Source organism: Candoia aspera, chromosome 2, assembly GCF_035149785.1.
Source record: "Candoia aspera isolate rCanAsp1 chromosome 2, rCanAsp1.hap2, whole genome shotgun sequence".
Lineage (NCBI taxonomy): Eukaryota > Metazoa > Chordata > Lepidosauria > Squamata > Boidae > Candoia > Candoia aspera.
In genome coordinates, this window is record NC_086154.1 from 251,608,049 (window position 1) to 251,626,114 (window position 18,066).

Below are 18,066 nucleotides of genomic sequence, written 5' to 3' on the forward strand. Positions count from 1 at the left end.
AACTATTTTCTTCCGCTGGCAGTTCTCCAGTACCTACAGTATCCAATTAATGATCATAAAATGAATCAATTAGAAAATAAGAAAAATAAAAACAGAGACAAACTATCCCAGAACTAACTCTGAGGTTGACAAGCACATATGTACTCACACATATCTTTATACAGAAATGAATGATACATATGAAGAGATGCCACTGTTGAAGACATCAAGATGTATCAACCGACTAGCACAAGACCCATGCTAAAATAACAAGCTCTTTTCCCATCGAAAAAGTGTTTCAGTCAATGAATTCCTTTTTCATCTACAGATGGATCACAACTTGATTACCAAGGCAATACACAAACACAATGGCTGCAATCCTGTCCTGTGCCTGCAGATGCACAGCCCACCTCCACAGTTATCAGGAAATGAAATATTTTGTATACAACAGCAGGGTGTTGAGGATTAACGTTAGGGGAAGAAAGAGATGAGGTTTAGTTAGCGGTGAAGATAAACTTATATAGATACTTGGCCTCCAATTCTCTTCCTGATACATTTTAATGTCTTAGGGAAATCGAGCTTTCTCAGGGTTTTAAACCCGTCTATGAACACACAGAGGTAGAGCAATGGAGAATCTGGCTCAAGGCTAGATTGCTTTACATACTCAGTGCCACAGCAATAGGGCTAAAACAAACTTCCAAAACTTTTCGATCAAAATCATTTTTTTCTTCCCTCTCTAAAATCCCTTTATACATTCAGGACTACAATTCTGAAATACAATAAAACAATAAGAAAACAGTATTTTCAGTACCTTGAAAAGGGTTGCTATTGTGGGGAAAATAGAAGGCAGGAGTATTAGATATGTATGCTGCCTTAACTCATATATAAAAAAGGCGAGATAATAATAATAATAATAATAATAATAATAATAATATAATGCCAATAAATATGTTAATAATATAATGCCAATAAATATGTTAAACAAATATTTTAAACAAACTAGGCTATACTCTAACTATTTAAAAGCAAATCATGGGCAGATCATAGCCAATATGTAAAAGAAATTAAACAACACATAGCATACCCAAAATAAAGCTATACACTAGCTTTAAATCTACAAGATAAAGACATACGCTACTACATTCAATGTTTAAAAAAGCATAAAAAGCATAGGCTCAGTACTACTTATGATATTCACCAATCCATTATTTTTAAAAAGCAATCGATTTCACAATAAATTTGTTGCTGTGCCAATATGCAATAGTCTAGATGTTTACTTTCTATTTTTATTCATAACATCAACCTGCAGAAGTTTATTTCTGACATGTTCATCTTTAAAAACTGAAACTCTGGCAACCCTTTCGGTCCAAGAAAAGGCAGGGTCAGGTTGGCAAGGAGTATGAACACAGAGGCAGATCCACTTTCCCCATCTCAGCTAAGAGAAGTCACCAAGACAAGTTCAGAAGACATTGGAAGGGTGAGCTGGACTGCCCAGCTTCAGTGGCTGGAGCTCTGCCTGTGTGCCCCATCCAGAGAAGGTCTGGATGGCAGAGGAAGGAAAGAGAGGGAAACTGTCACCGCTGCCAAGTTCTGCTCCTTCTGCTTTCAGGAGCTGCAGCTGCCACCAGCAGCCTGACTAGCTGGAAGTAGAAGACAGCAGTTTTCACCACAAGGGGAAGAGCAAGGTGAAGCCATGCCGAGGCATTGTCCCAAGGACACTTGCACTACATGCCACTCTTTGGGTCCAGTTCCACCTCCATCTCATGAGAGGAGCCAGGAGGGGAAGCAAAGGGTATTGCTCTTTGGTTTTTCCCCTTGACATGTTCACACTTGAGTTTTGGGGGATCAAGACTATAATGTGAAAGAGTCCCTTCCTGGGAGGGAGGGAGGGAGGGAGGGAGGGAGGACCTCATCCAAGCAGCCTTCTCTCAGCCTTGGCCCATATCATGGTGAAAAGGACCCTGATATAACTTGGAGATTTTCCACGGAAAAGGGCAATAAGGTTTCCACTAGGCAGAAGCTAGGAAGAGTTTCTTTGGGGTCATCAGGGCTGAAGAGAGAGAAGGAGCAAGCTGCAACAACCCTGGTTGTCGAAGGACAGGGGGTGGGGGGAAAGAGCAAGAGCAATTCTATGCATCTTCTGAAAAACTGAAGCTTCTATTTCAAAGACTTCTGTCTATAGTTGACCATCTGCCCTTCTGATGGTGCAGCACTTGGCTATTGGGGGTTAACAACAGTGCAACATTTGTAGGGTTACAGATGATACCATTAACATTTAATTATTAACTGAAAAGAACTGGCCCTCATGCAGTACTTGCAATTATTTAAATTTGAGACCCCCGGCTTAGAACCAAGATGTTTCTGGGAAAACTCTCTTATCCAAGTAAAATTGCAAGATGTTACCCAAAAACTGTAAGCAGGTATATTCAGCTCTGCTACATGGTAGATTCTATACTTTAATCACTCCAGAGGGAGACTGGACTGCTGCTGATTAGAGGAAAGTTTGGATCTACCAGGAACTTTATTAAATTATTCTTTCTTGGTGTGACAAGAAAAGGGTAAAATATAATGTGGGCCCAAGTTGTAAAACCAATCTTTATTATTTGTTAAAATTATTATACTCTGGAGTAATTCACATAAAAAATTGAAAGTTAATCAATACATTATAAGGTGACGCGCAGCATTCTGCTTCCTTCTTTCAACTTCAGTCTTCTGAATCTGTTCTGGGAGGTGTTCAGGAATCCTTTCTGTCCTTGAAATACATTCCATTGGGAGACAGACACAACTGGAAGCAACCCACATGCCAACACATACACATACACACACACACAGTTTAAAACCAATTTAAAACCAATACAACTTTTTTTAGAATCAGCTTAATTTCACTGATCCTGACAAAGCGAAGCAGAGTTGCATGTTCAGTTTTTATTTGTTGGCACACTACACATTTAATTCTTATTTAACCAGTGTATATTGGTTAAATGTGATTCTGAAACAGAACACAAGGTTTTTCTAAAACCATTCATACATGTGCAGTTTTTGCTTTTACATGTCCCACTTTACAATGCAGTATCATCAACCAACCCTAGAAATTTTCTTTATGAATACCATTTGAATTCAAACAATTAAAAGAAGTCATGATTAGCACAGTTATGCACACTGTAACAAACCTAATGCCTACAGAAGTGACTTAGTTCTAATTGCTCACCCCATCCTTTAGCAACCAGGATATTAAAAAAAAAAAATCACATTTATTATCCTTTGGCTCTTCCCACCAATAAATGAAAGAGATTTAACAAACTTTAAAATCTCTGCCATCTCATAATCTAATACCTTAAGCTGCGTACAGCTATCACTTTAAAAAGACATGATTGGCCCGCAAAGGCAGAGAAAATGAATTATTTTTAACAAAGTAGAATGAAGTATTAGTTATAAATAAAGGTTGCTAAGTGAAGCTTGTCTTTAAATTGCTTGGTGAATGAACGCCTCTAGTAAGAGGCACGCAACAATGAGAGAGCAAGTCAGATCAAAGAAAAAAAGGCAAAGTAGAAAGAACAGTGGTGAGAATACCTTCATTTACTAAGAAACAGCTATGTAAAGGTGGAGCAGGGCCAGAGCCAGAGTGATCAGCTTCAGTGCTAGCAGAAACAGCAGGAGCAACTTGAGCAGGAAAGAAGAAATAAAGAGGAAAATGAAGACAGACGTTTCCAGAAATCAAAACAAAACAAAACAAAGCTGGTTAGTATTATTAAAGAACCAAGTAAAACCAAACTCTCTATATTAACCAAAACAGCATAAAAGAACCTTTTAAGAAATGTATCCATGACAGAAAAATAAACTTATAAACTACCTGGTTACTCAAGTGTCCCAAACTGCGAGTTGCAGACACCCTCTGCCAGTTCTAAATTCAGAGATGGCAAGTGCATTTGTTCATAGACCGACCTAAGCTATGGTTAGTTTAACAATGACTTATTGAGTAAACAAGTGTCTGGGTTAACTTTAGCCATCAGTTTGGGTGGACGCAAGGAAGTCCCGAGGCATCCCGAGGCTTCCAACATTTTTGGGGTGGCAGGTTGCAGAGCACCCTTCCAACCAAAACGGGTGACAGTTGCCAGTTTTCCAACTATTCAAAGGATCTGAATAAAAAAAATCAATAGTTTTAGGGTTTGTTCTATACCTTGTGGAACAAATCCTAACACAGGCTTAAAACTGCTAAAAGGTGGGCAAATGAACGGAGTAAAAAACCCTCTGACCTCACAAAGAAAAGAAAGTCCTGATTGTTGACTTGCGTCTGTGTCTCCTCTAACTCGGCAAAACTGCCCTATCTGGCGCGACTCTCCTCATCTCCCAAATATGTGGTCTCTGCAGGAACCATAACTGACAAATCGCGCTGGCAGGTTCGCACAACATACTCAGCCACCCAAGGCACATTATGGCTTAGTGCGAAGTGTGAACCCATGCACACTGACAGAAAAGACATCTCAGTGTGACCAGTGTCTGTCCTTAATACAGAATTATTACCTTAATAAACCAGATATCAGTAGTTATTCATATTATGACCACTTTGAAAACAGCACAGTTTTGAATGCTATGGCCTTTCCCAAGTTGGTTGGAGGACACGGCAAATCAAACGTTTTGAAAACGAGTGTCTTCAGGACCACGTGATACATGCCTTTTGTAGAGAACTGCTTAAAAACCAATTATTCAAAATAGCTTTTGCCAAATTAAAACTTCTCAAATGTTATGATGGCCATTTTGTGAATTGTGGAGGGGTCCTTCTTCCTCTTCTTCTTTAAACGTGAAGGCCGTGCAAAGGCAGCCATAAACTTTATGGCTTCTCTAATGCTTCACGAATCAAATTATCATATAAAAGGGCAGGCAGACCTTATGGCGCACACCATTCTACAACCAGAGGTCAATGTTAAGATTTAGAGGTCACTAGCTGACACTTCCTTCTTGCAGAGAATTACCATATGTCATGCACAAGCATCTTCAAATTAATCCCTCTCCTTTATTCCATTGCAGGATGACAATAGGCTCAGGCTCCAGAACAGACTAAGCACTGTTTCCTGTATTGTATGTTTGGTTTTCATGCAGTGAACTACTTTTGTTACTCCAAGACATCTGCATCAAAATTACTCCTCCTATGATTTCCACCCGAATGCATCATGGTGGCACGTGCAAATCAGTAAACCAGCTAGATGCACTTCATGTGGAGAAAAAGAGAGTGCACTAGAGTTGGTAAAGGGTTCACAGTGATAAATGCAAAGGCTTTCCCCAAATGTGCGCATTAACTCCAGATTGAAAGTTTACCGTGTGATATTTAGGTTTGTTCTTTTGTGATCCGAGTGGGGGACGAGATCAGCCTCTCTGGCTGTCACTGTTTATACCAATCAATGCAACTGAAAACAACAACAGCTGGCTTCGTAGGGCAGGGCAGCAGCATTGGACTCTCCAGCAATCTGAAAATAATCACTGCATGAATCGATTGCATGCAGCCTCTGTCCAATGTGTGTTAAATCTGCTACAAGTAACCAAGTTGGAGTCAACAATATATCTATCTATCTATCTATCTATCTATCTATCTATCTATCTATCTATCTATCTATCTATCTATCTCAAAGAAGCAGTGCCAAGTGATAGAGAACTAATTAAGAAACACTTAAGTTGAACATAATTTTTTAAGAGACGAGCTTAGAGAAAACCAATATATACAGTGCTATTTTCTTACTATTATTTTTTGTTAAGGGGTTAATTTCCTTGATGATTATTATTAGGTCGGAAAACAAGCAATTAACTAGAGGCTTAACAATGTAACATGAATTCCCCATTAATTGATGTCAGAAATGACATTTTTTATAAGACCACTCTAACCACTTAATTTAAAATATACCCCTCTGGGGGCAATTTTACAAAAACTCCGACCAAAATTATGTGCCTGTTTTTCAGAGACTTGTATCACATGACCATACAGTTATCAAAATATTTACTTTACGTTGAATTTTTCTACCCACTAAAAGCAAAATAAGTGAAATAAGTGAAAGCTTTCTTTCAGCTGAATCAGCCATTAAACTGATTGTAAAACATAACTATTTTATTTCAGCTGGCTTAATATATTTCAGAAAGAAAGAAAAAAGGAAATAGAAAATCAAAGATCCCTAGTTTGCTCCCCTTGTACTGTTTAGCATTTGAAATTGAGGAAGTATGTTGGGGAAAAAAGGTTAAAAGAGCTAGCAGAGATCCCTCATTCTAGGCTATTACACAGATACACAAAGAATGATAAACTTTTTATTGACTAGTTACATGTATGATTATCCACTTGCCTGGCATGCAAAAGCAATTGCTTCTGAGTAGAAGGTAATTGGAGTGTACATTTTAACAGAAATACAAGGTTGCTGATTATTCTATAATCTCTGCACCAGGATTACTACTAACATCCCTTGCAAAATCATTAAATAACCAATTTCTCATTTTGGAGGAATAGACACCTGCCAACTGAAAAGGGTTAACACTGGTTCAAAAAACAAAATCCCGTTAATGGGGATATAGATTCTATAGAGAAAAGGCAAAATTAGTTCTGCACTTAAAGCTTCCTCAAATTTTCTTTATATTTTTTTATATTAATGCAAGAAAGACTGTGTTTGTATGTGTATACACACACACACTTTTTTTTTCCTCACATGGCACAGTGTGAATGTCTCAGTCCTGATAAACTTACAAGGAATGATGAACAGGCACAATCACTGCGTTGTATTTTTGCATGTTTGTTGGGGAAAATGAGAGCCATGGAACTAAAAGTCATCAGGCCAAAAAAACTAGCTTCTCTAGCTTTAGATCTGTTTTGTGGGAAAGACGATTTAGAAACACAACGGCAATGGTTATCAAGACTTCTGTGACATCCCAAGCCATGGATTCCCTACAGGAATAAAAGACAACAGAGGAACAGAAGAAATCTTGCAAGATGGCACTGCCCCAGACAGACCCAGTGCGCAATCTGGGGGTCCTTCTGGACTCACAACTCCTGCTCAAAAGCAGGTGGCAGTCGTGGCTAGGAGGGCCTTTGCACAGCTTTGCATTGTGTGCCAGCTGCGCCTGTTCCTAGATCAGGGGGCTCTGCTCACTGTCACTCACGCCTCAGTCGCCTCCCGTTTGGATTTCTGTAATGCGCTCTGCATGGGGCTGCCCTTGAGGAGTACCCAGAAGCTTCAGCTGGTGCAAAATGCAGCAGCACAGGTAGTTACGTGTGCCCTTGGAGTGGTAGATGTTACACCTCTGCTCCACAAGCTGCATTAGTTGCTGGTTTGCTTCCGGGTCCAATTCAAGGCGCTGTTTTTGACTTTCAAAGCCCTTCATGCATGGGGCCAGGTCATCTGAGGGACCGCCTCTCCCCAATCACATCTGCCCACCCCATCAGGTCTGGCAGAGAAGGCATGCTGCGGTCCCCTAGCCTAAAAACTTAACAATCCCTGACATATAGTTGGCATTATATAACACATAACATTATATAACACATAACATATAAATAACACTTAGTATCATATAATATAAAACTTATCTCTTTCTTACGAGTGCTAAACTCTGTAACATAGGATGATATTGTGAACCTTCTGACCTAACTCTAACTTAGACCAATTACCTGATTAGGATTACTTAGAATCAATTACTCAAGTGACCAATTACTTAGAAGTAATGAGATTATGGCATGCTTCCACTCAGGAAATCATACTTAAACTGAAGAGAAGATTGTTTTAGCATGAACATTATCTTTTAAATGTTAATGGGAGAAGTTTTATAAAAACAGTGAGATAACTTTTTGGTTCAATATATTAACGAACATACATTTCCGTTTTGGAGTACATGTAGTATCAGAAAACAGCTAGAGCAATTGTGTGGGTGGACACAAGGCAACAAGGCCTTTTCAACAATGTTTCACAGCTTGTAGAACTTTGATTCAATTAACCTTCAAACTTCCCTAAAGGTTTCCCTATTAACTTGGCCTTAAACTGGTTTAGGACTTTCTAGGGTATAATTAAGGATATCGTATTATTATGTCCTTACTTATTAGTTTTATTTATTATTTAGCACTGCTTTTTTGGATTTTTTATGGATTTAATTTTGCTGAAGATGGTATTGGTAATGTTTACTATGAATGGTTATTATAAATCATTTACATACATGCAAATAAATATTTAAGCATTAATCTTTGCAAACTCTGCAAAATCCTCCACAGTTTTTTTTTACTGCTTTAAAAAAATGGGGACAACTTGCAGTTCATAGGTGCTAAACACCAGAGACGGCCAATCTACAGAATCAGTAATAGAAAAGGTGAAAGAGAACAGGACATTTCAAACAATCTAGCATTTTTCCCCTTAAGGTTACTAATGGAATTAAAAGGAACTGTAATTACATCAATAAAGATAAAAACATTCTGGAACAAATCTTTAGCAAAAACTTGACCAAGGCAGTTGCAATTTCCCTACCAGCTATGTCAAATATCAATTGAATTGCAAACTGTAAGAAATTAAGCGATCACATGCCAGTTTCACCCAAAAACAAACTTAGCTTGAATCCTCTTCTAAAATCCAGCAGAAAGTGCTTTCAAATTCACAGTTCCTGTTAGGCATTGAAAGGGAGTGGTGGATGAAAGCAAAGAAAAGTAAAATTCCTGGGTAATAATAATTTATATATCCATAATCCATAAATAATATTTATGGATTCAAATATTTCACATAGAAAGAAGACTTTACTTTCATGGATACAAGAAATTTCTCACAATTCTCAAAGATTTCAACTTAATTTAATTGCCAAAAAACAATGTGTTTTCTTTCTCATGTTTTGCAATAGTGGTTTAGAGCTCTAATCCAAATTCAGTAAAAATGTTTATATTTCAAAGCTGCAAAAGAAAATGATACAATCAAGATTCAACTAGAGCTTAGTTGCTTGCAAATTTCTCAAAGCCTGATGCTCATTACCTTGTTTAATCAGCCCTTGTGTTGTTGGACTAGCAACTGGAGCAGAAGTCTTTACTTTTCCAAGATCAGGTGTCCCTGGTCTAGGTGGTCTACAAATAAAATTGTTGTGAATTAATAACTAGTCATTTGTAAACCACCCAGAGTCATTTGTCGAGATGGGTGGTTAAGAAATGCAATAAATAAATAAATAAACAAACACATAAAAGAGATTTTATACACTTTCATATTTGAGTCTGGGGTCTTAAGAAAACATCTTAGAAATGAATGATACTCCCTCCTTACCTACACTGATCTGCAGTACTTTTTTCCTTTCTGCTCTTCTTTCTATCCCATTTGTTTCCCCCAAATCTTCATTATTTTCTGGAAAATATTTATTCCCTTCCTTCCAGAATCTCTTTTGCCCTTCCTTGTGGGGCAGGCAGATAAAGAATGTTGCCATGGCTCTTATGCAGGTTCTCATTAATGACTATTTAACATGCTATTTTATATTTAAAATATTTATATTTAGATTATTATTTTGATGTTTTGATTAAATTCATTTTTTAAAATCTGCATTTTATAAGTGGTTGCTGCCTTGAATGCCATTTTTGCTAGAAAAACAAATTTAATAGAAATATCTTTTTTTTTCAAATTTGAGCAACAATCAGAAATATAAGCTCATGTTATCCAGCTATCTATTCACTAATATTTTACCTTCTTGAATTGTAGTTGATAATCACATTACCCCCAAACGAGGAACAATTATATATACGTAAAAATGCACCACTTTCAGACAAGTTGGATTAACATTTATGGTCACAGGGAAGGGTGGAAATATAATCCAGCTGCAGAAGACAGGATGCACAGTATATAAAAGCTCATGCCCCTTCACCCTTTGCTCTCCCTGGAGCAGCAACAAGATGGCCTTTCCAAGGGGGGGGCTCGGCTGAACCAAAAGTGTGGTGACATGAGAGGAGCTGAAGGCTTGTCACACCCCTTTGGAAGAACAAAGAGGAAAAGAACAAGAGCTGAAGTTACCGAGCACTGGGAAGATGGTGAAGAAAAGGGACTGTTGGCAGCCATAGAGAACTCTGCAGGGGGAAGCCCAGAGGCCCAGAGCATTGGCAGCAACCAAAAAAGGGGAAGAGGACTCAGTGCTGGGCCAAAGCAACAACCCAGCCAGAGCATCTGGCAGAAGCGACTGCCAGAACCCCAGCGTCCCGCCAAGCAGCAGCGAAGAACGCCTGAGAGCAGGTTGCACACACAGGTGACTTTGAACAGGGCTGGCTGGGGAGGGCAGGATGAAATTGTGTGAACAAGACCTAAGACAGAATAGAGTATATAAGGTAAGACAACATTGCATAAAGTATACAGTAGGATTAGACTTGTAAGACAGGAAATGAAGTAATACATAAGAAATGAAATATACAAGACTTAACTGAACAAAAGAGGCTTGGACCTCTGAAGTGTTTAATACACATTATTTTTGGTAAAGCTTTCTGTACAGGTAGTCCTCACTTAACAACCACAATTGGGACCGGAATTTCAGTTGCTAAGCAAAGAGGTCATTAAGCGAATCCAACCCGATTTTGCAGTTTTTTGTGGCGGCTGTTAAGTGAATCACTGCTGGCGTCAAACAAACCATGTGGTCGTTAAGCGAATAATGTGGTTCCACATTGATTTTGCTTGCCAAAAACCGGCCAGGAAGGTTGAAAATGGCAGTCACATGACCACGGGATGCTGCAGCAGTCATAAATGTGAACCAGTTGCTAAGCAGCCAAATTGTGATCACGTGAATCTGGGGATGCTGCAATGGTCGTTAAGTATGAGGACTGGTTGCAAGTTGGTTTTTTCAACACTGTTGTTAAGTCCGAACCATCACTAAATGAATGGTTATTAAGTGGGGACGACCTGTAATAACCCCCCTGAAAATGGAAACTGCTATCCCTTCCTGCCCATGTCTGCTATCACCTAATCCCAAACCTATAATGCCAATTCAGCACTCATGACTTAGTTTCAATTCAACAAATGATCTAACAAATCAAACAAATATGACTATGGAATTACGATCTCTTGAATATACAAATATATACCATGAAACTTCAATTTAATGGACAGACTGCAGGGAAGGGAAGGCATCCATTACTCCTGATTGTTCAGTCAGACACACTACCACCCACAGCAATGTCATTACACAAATGATGTCATTTATATTATTTGCATAATAGCATCATTATATAAATAAAGCATATGACATTATTGACATTATTTTACACTCATTCATGCAGAAGATACAGAATGACATAAATATAATGGGAATTCTGTCCACTGCATCCAGGACTGCTAAATCAAGGTTCAAATGTACTATGGAGTTGTGGAAGTGAGAAGGGAGAGAAAACAAGAGATGCAAAATTAGTAAATGAAGTTGTACCTGGCTGGTCCTTTTTTCATATGCTCTCCAATAAATGTTGCGTTGGTCATACTCATCAAGGTGTTTGCCAAGGAGATAATGGAGAGGAGGTGCTGAGTAGTTACTGCACGTGATATGCAGTACGTACCCCTGATGTGTCCCTCTGGGAGAGATACAGACTTTCCCATGTCCATATCACTAGAGGGCATCTTGCCTACAGGCTGATTATACCCTGGAAGCATCAAAGACATGTGGCCTCCTCTCGAAAGCAAGCCAAAAGAGACAGAACAGTGAGGCCTCAACATCCCCAAACGCTCGCTGCAAAGTTCATCTAGAACACTGTTCAAGCCCCAAGCATGAAGACACGACATAAACAGCTTGGCTGTGTCCATAGTTAGGTTATATTCTAAGAGAGTTAATGGTTTTGATTTGCTGGACCGATATTCAGGGTCACTCTCCTCTCTTCTTTGTCTGGATTCCTCATCCTCGTCATCTTCATCAAAAAGGCGTTCTTTTATGTTTTCTTTGATTGTTTCTTTGACTGTTTCTTTGACCTGCTGAAGCAGGACTGCTGCTCGTTTGCCAGCCAGGAAGGGACCTCCTTTGTCAGAGCTGCCAGATGCTTTCTGCAAATTCTCCGGGGAAATAAGGGCTGTATTAGGCCTGGAGGCTTCCTCGGTTAGTAACTGAATAATCAGAGCTTCTACATCAAAGAAGAGTATATGGACATCTGGGTCTGTTAAGTTAGTCTTCAGGGCTTGAACCATCAGAGAGTTGTGAGAATATTTTGGCAAGTTTCCCTTTAACAAAACACAGAATACAATTATCTCTTCAGTATGCTTTTCTGTTTATGGGTTGATAGCATTATACAATATGAACATCTTGGACAGGAAAACTTACCACAGTTCTAATGTTTGAAAAATAGGAAATTTGAAATTAATAGTATGAACCTATTTTGAACACAAGCATCACTAAACGCTCAATACTGAGAATATTTTGAAACACTATATATTTTGTATTTTTAAAATAGATTTTGGGCATTACTTTCTTCATGCTTTTTTAAAATATGTAACAACTAGAACTCCTGTTATGTTAGTTTTTGAAGTAATAATAAAGATTCTACTGAGAATAAGTGTCCTGCAGTTCTTCATGTGTTTTTTGTGCTCTCTGTACTTGGTTGTTGGCTTGCAGACGTTTCATTTCCCGACTAGGTAACTGCATCAGTGCTGGTGAGTGTGGGGTTTGCTCCCTGTTTATATATAGTAGCTTGTCCTGCCAGGGTTGGTGGGGGTGTGGTTTTTTAAAGATTTTTTACACAGAAATCTAAAACTTCTCCAAGATGCTGCTTATCTGTGTCAGCCATAAGTTAACTTTGAGCCAGCAGTGTGATACAGTTGCAGCTGCTAAAAAGGCAAATGCTTTCTTGGTGTGTATTAGTTTCCAGGTTACAGAAAGTTATTTTCGTTCTCCTCTGCCCATCAGGCAATACTATGCTCAGTTGAGGGCATGGCAGTCTAAAAAGGGCATTGACAGTTTGGAGCAAGTTCAGGGCTAGCAAGGCAGTGAGAGGTTGAGCCCTACAAGGAATTGTTCAAGATCTGACAAGTTTAGCTTACCAGTACGATAGCAGTCTCCAAATAGCTGAGGGGCTGTCAGATAGAAGAGGGTGTGATGTAATCTCTATTGCCCTAGAGAACAGAACCAGAACCAATGGGGTTAAAGCAATGTTTCTCAACCTTGGTAACTTTAAGATGTGTGGACTTCATCCCTTAAAATTCTGGGAGTTAAAGTCCACACATCTTAAAGTTACCAAGGTTGAGAAACACTGGGTTAAAGCAACAAGGAAGGAGGATCAGGCTAAACATCAGGAGAACCTTCCTGACTGTATGAGCTGCCAGCCAACGGGACACGCTGCCATGTGAAGTGGTGAGTTATCCTTTGCTGGAGGTCTTAAAACAGAGCCTCAGTGCTCATCTGACAGAAATCCTCTGACAGATTATGCACTGAGCAGAGCGCTGGACTAGATGATCTCTAAGATTCCTCCCAACTCTTTGATTCTGTGCACTTCTTCCCTCTCAACTGCTGTTCCTTTTTCTAAAGAAAATTTAAGTTGGCTATTGTAAAAATGAAAGTCTGATACTATTCTGTTCAGCAAATATTCTTTTGCTTAGCAATAGTCATGTCAAGCATCTAAATGAAAGAATAACCAAACCCATCAACAATTGTAATCCAACTATATTCACTCAGGTTCATATTCTGATTACACCATTCGTTTACAAAGGTGGGAATGGGAGGAAAAAACATTTATTTCCACTTTTCCCACAGGATCTTTCAAACAACCTCCAACATTATCCAGAAGTTAGTACTCCAAAATGTTTACACTCACACAAAACCAATACGATTAATCAGTATGAGCAATTAAGTTGAGAGAGTTTTAACCTCAAATTTAATATTCATAACTTACAATGGATATTTGCGCTGTTTCTTGGTGTGGGAATTTCCTCAATTCTTTTGACTTCAGGCAGTATCCAAGAGTTGGATTTGGATTCCAACTGCAAAACTGTGTCAACTGCCCTTTATTAATTTTAAGTACAGGCAAACCTCACTTAACGTCCACCCACTCAGCAACCATTCAACAAGGGGTACTTATGACAGGTCCTCATAGTTGCAGCCATCACAGTGTCCCCACATTCACATGATCATGATTCAGGCATTCAGTAACCGGCTCGCAATTACTACATCACAGCATCCTGCGGACACGCAATCGCCATTTGCAACCTTCACTACCCACAAGCAAAATCAATGGGGAAGCTGGCAGGAGGTTGCAAATGGCAATCCCATGACTGCAGGATGCTGCAACTGTGTGGGATTCGCTTAACAACAGCAACTGCCGGGACTGCTGTTGTAAGTGGGAGCGGTCACGTGAAATCATGCCTTACAACTGCGTTGCTTAGCAACGGAGTTCCTGGTCCCAATTATCATCTGCAAGTGAGGAGGAAATTCATGTTTCCATTTGTACTTCTATACTTTTTCTGATCTGAATATTTATACTTATTCTGGTCTCTGTACTCTTTCCACACAGGTACAATTTATTTTGGCAAATTTTTATCAATAATAGCACCACAATAGTAGTACCACACTTATCACACTTTGGAAAACTTTTAATTCCAACTACAATATGTACCCAGGAGAGCCACTTCAGTATAGCAAAGGCAGCCCAATAAACCTGAATAATAGTACGTTATGGTTAATACATAAGAGAGCCAGTTTGGTCTAGTGGTTAAGGTGCTGAGCTAGAAACCAGGAGTCTGTGAGTTCTAGTCCTGCCTTAGGCATGAAAACCGGCTGGGTGGCCTTGGGCCAGTCCCTCTCTCTCAGCCCTAGGAAAGACAAAAATCTTGCAAAGAAAACTGCAGACAGTCACCAGCAGTTAAAACTGACTCAAAAATTACCTAAAAGAAAGATCAGGTTTCTTCCGCAAAGAATTACTCATGAATTGGGGTGGGTGTCGTGTCTTACATTCTATGAGATTAGAAGACACTACTGAAAACTAGAACATATAATAACTTTGTACTTCCAGACATCCTCTGAAAATTACCACCAATAGTCGGGGCAGGGAGGGCTCGCTCATGTGACTCCCCACTCATTTTTATATCACTCATTCCCAGCCAACTAACACAGAGTGGCTGTCAAAAACACCATTTACCAGCTCAGTTACTCTCCTGGCCCCCATGCCTGGGAAAACAGCCAGGTCTTCAAGACTTTCCAAAAGGTGAACAGAGTCAGGGCCAGACAAACTTCGGGTGGCATGGTGTTCCAGAAGGCAGTAGCCACTGCGGAAAAGGCACACTTCCTGGATTCTGCCAGATGACGATCCCTGATTGATGGGACCTGGAAGATGCCCCTCCTAACCAAACTAATGGGGTGAGGAAAAGCAATGGGAATAAGGCTGTTCCTCAAATACTCTAGCCCCATGCTATGTCGAGCTTTGTAAGTAATAACCAGCACTTTGAATTGCACCTGGAAGTGAACTGATAGCCCATAACATGGGCATAATGCAACACGCCCATGCTAGGCGTGTATTCTGGACCAAATGAAATTCCAGATGTTCTTCAAAGGCAGTGCCATGTAGAGTGCATTGCAGTAATCCACTTGGGATGTGATTGAAGCATGAGTGACTATGTGTAATGCCTCCTGATCTAGGATGGGACACAATTGGTGCCAAACACTAAGCTGTGCAAAGCCCCCCTCCCCAGTCATAGCTGCCACCTGCTCTTTGATCAGGAGCTCTGTGCCAAGGAGAACCCCCAAACTGTGCACCGGTTCTGTCTGGAAAAATGCAACACTATCCAGAATTAAGGATGGAAAATCATCAGATCCAGGATGTCCTAATACCCAAAGCTACTCCATCTTGCTAGGATTGAGATGGAGACTGCTCATCCATATCTAGATTTCCACAGCCTCCAGGCAGATAAAATATCCAAAGTTTTAGACCTAGACTGGGAAACTTAATATCAGTGTTCCACTTCTATGGTGGGATACACCATACCTTCCTACTATGCTGCTTGGATTTTCTCAGTCTGTTCCAGACATTTAGAATATCTCCAGAGCAGAACTGAGGGTGCCTAGGACATCCCACCTCCCATTACCTGTGAAAGCAGCTTCATCAATGGAACTTTTATGGAAAGTTGAAATAACTGAATTAAAATGAGGAAGGAAGGAAGGAAGGAAGGAAGGAAGGAAGGAAGGAAGGAAGGAAGGAAGGAAGGAAGGAAGGAAGGAAGGAAGGAAGGAAGGAAGGAAGGGAGAAAAGATAAAAGCCATCAATAGTATATAGGATTTTAATGTTAATGTTGATTTACACAAGAACTATCTTACACAATATAAATAATGCACCCCACATAAATACTGCTTCTTTTTAGGATTATATATTATTAGAAAGGTATAAGAAGCTGATTTTTTGGCTTTTGTTTTTAATGAAGAAAGCTGTATGCATATTCTGACATTTGAATTTTTTTATCTTAAGCTTGTGGGGAAATGATCGGAAGATGTATAGCAGCCATCTAACAATGGGAAAATATTAACTTGTTAGAACTTACTAGCAATCCTATTTCCCAGCTTTGCACACGTGGATTCCATCAATTTTAAACCTAGCTAAAATCTATATAACCAAGTGTGGGAGGGTTGCAAAAAAAAAATCTGTATCAAATGCCCAAAACCTCTAGAACTATGAATCTAACAAAAAACAGATCTCTAATGCCCTCTACTGTTCTGCTGTTAAAAAGCAAAGTAACTCTTTGTTCTGAAGAACACAGCAGAAGTCTAAAAAATAGGAGGAGGAAGGAGCACTAGGTATGTTCGCCGCCTTGAGTTATTTATAAAAATAATAAAGGCGGGATAATAGATAGATAGATAGATAGATAGATAGATAGATAGATAGATAGATAGATAGATAGATAGATAGATAAATTTTATATCTAATCATCTCAGCTCCCAAAGCCTTCCGTCAATGTAATAATCTAAATATCATCATATTGTGCTATTCAAAATCTGAAGTACTTGTTCACTGAAATTTACATAATGAGGAACTGCAGATTCCTTGATAATTACTGTCCTCAAATCTCTAGGGTATGGAAATATATAGTAAAGCATTATTATCCAAGAAGAATTGGTCAGAAGAGAATTCTGGGGCTATTAAATATAGCGAAACTTCCCTTTAGAAAACGTTATCAATTTATGAGATTTTCTCAAGCTTTGCTCATAAACATTCAAACCCTCTTTCACAACCTTAAGAACCACAACTGTTTCAAGATGCCAGCCACAGAAGCTGAGAATGCACTCTGCTCTGAATTCAACATGACAGCACATAGAATACATACTGAATTTCAGCTCAGTTTCTCAAAGTAGAGTCTGCTACATTTGACCACATGGCCCCACATGCTGAATAGTTCTGGACTACATCCCTCTTTTAACATCTGATTGCTTTTAGTAATACAATTTCTATTCCACACCAATATCATGACTCTGGGTCATGCACAAGAATCTCAAAACACAAACAATCCATAATAAGAAACAACAATAAAAGGCCGCCATACTCTTCAAAGGACGTTCCACATAGAGTGCTTTGCAGTAGTCCAACACCTCCTGGTCCAGGCAGGGCTGTAACTGGCACACCAGCCAAAGCTGGGTAAAGCTGCCTTTGGCTACAATTTCCATATGTTGTTCTAGCAGAAGCCATGAGTACAAGAGGACTCCCAAGTATATTACAGTGTTAACAGGAACTTGAGCATCTCAATACTTATCACGCAGATGTCCTCAATGGATGCAGGCTTGGATGGGGAGGCACCACCTTCAGTTCAATCCTACTAAGACAAAGTGGCTATGGTTGTTAGAGCTCCCTAGATTTGGGGAGATTCCAACTTTAACTTTGGGTGGGTTGCACTTCCTCGCTCAAGTAGGGGCACAATCTGAGGGTGTTCTTGGACTCACAGCTTACATTTTAATGCAACATTGTGATAAGCAGCCTGGGTCAAATCAGCTGCTCAACGGAGTCAATTATTTAGGATGCTAATAATTTAATGGTGCTCTTAAGTTTATTTGAGTAATGCTGAGAGCCCATGCTATAACTCCCAGTTTCAGTCCCTGCAGGCTGAGGAATTAAATACTTGAACAGGATCAAAATGGTGTTATGTCTCCAGGATCAGGAGCTCAGAAAGTTCCTGGAGA

General features: G+C 39.4%; 1 protein-coding gene across 2 annotated transcripts in view; it reads right to left on the reverse strand.

Moving 5' to 3' along the window:
• WDR7 (WD repeat domain 7) overlaps positions 1-18,066 on the reverse strand; it is a 231,529-nt gene that overhangs the window by 171,240 nt on the left and 42,223 nt on the right. Inside the window, exons 15-17 of one of the 2 annotated variants that reach the window (XM_063295796.1) lie at positions 11,362-12,140; positions 8,952-9,040; positions 3,550-3,639 (exon numbers count right to left, since the gene is read on the reverse strand). In XM_063295796.1, the coding sequence (XP_063151866.1) occupies positions 3,550-3,639; positions 8,952-9,040; positions 11,362-12,140 (958 nt within the window). The remainder of the gene's footprint in view (positions 1-3,549; positions 3,640-8,951; positions 9,041-11,361; positions 12,141-18,066) is intronic. The other variant, XM_063295797.1, reaches the window with a different exon arrangement.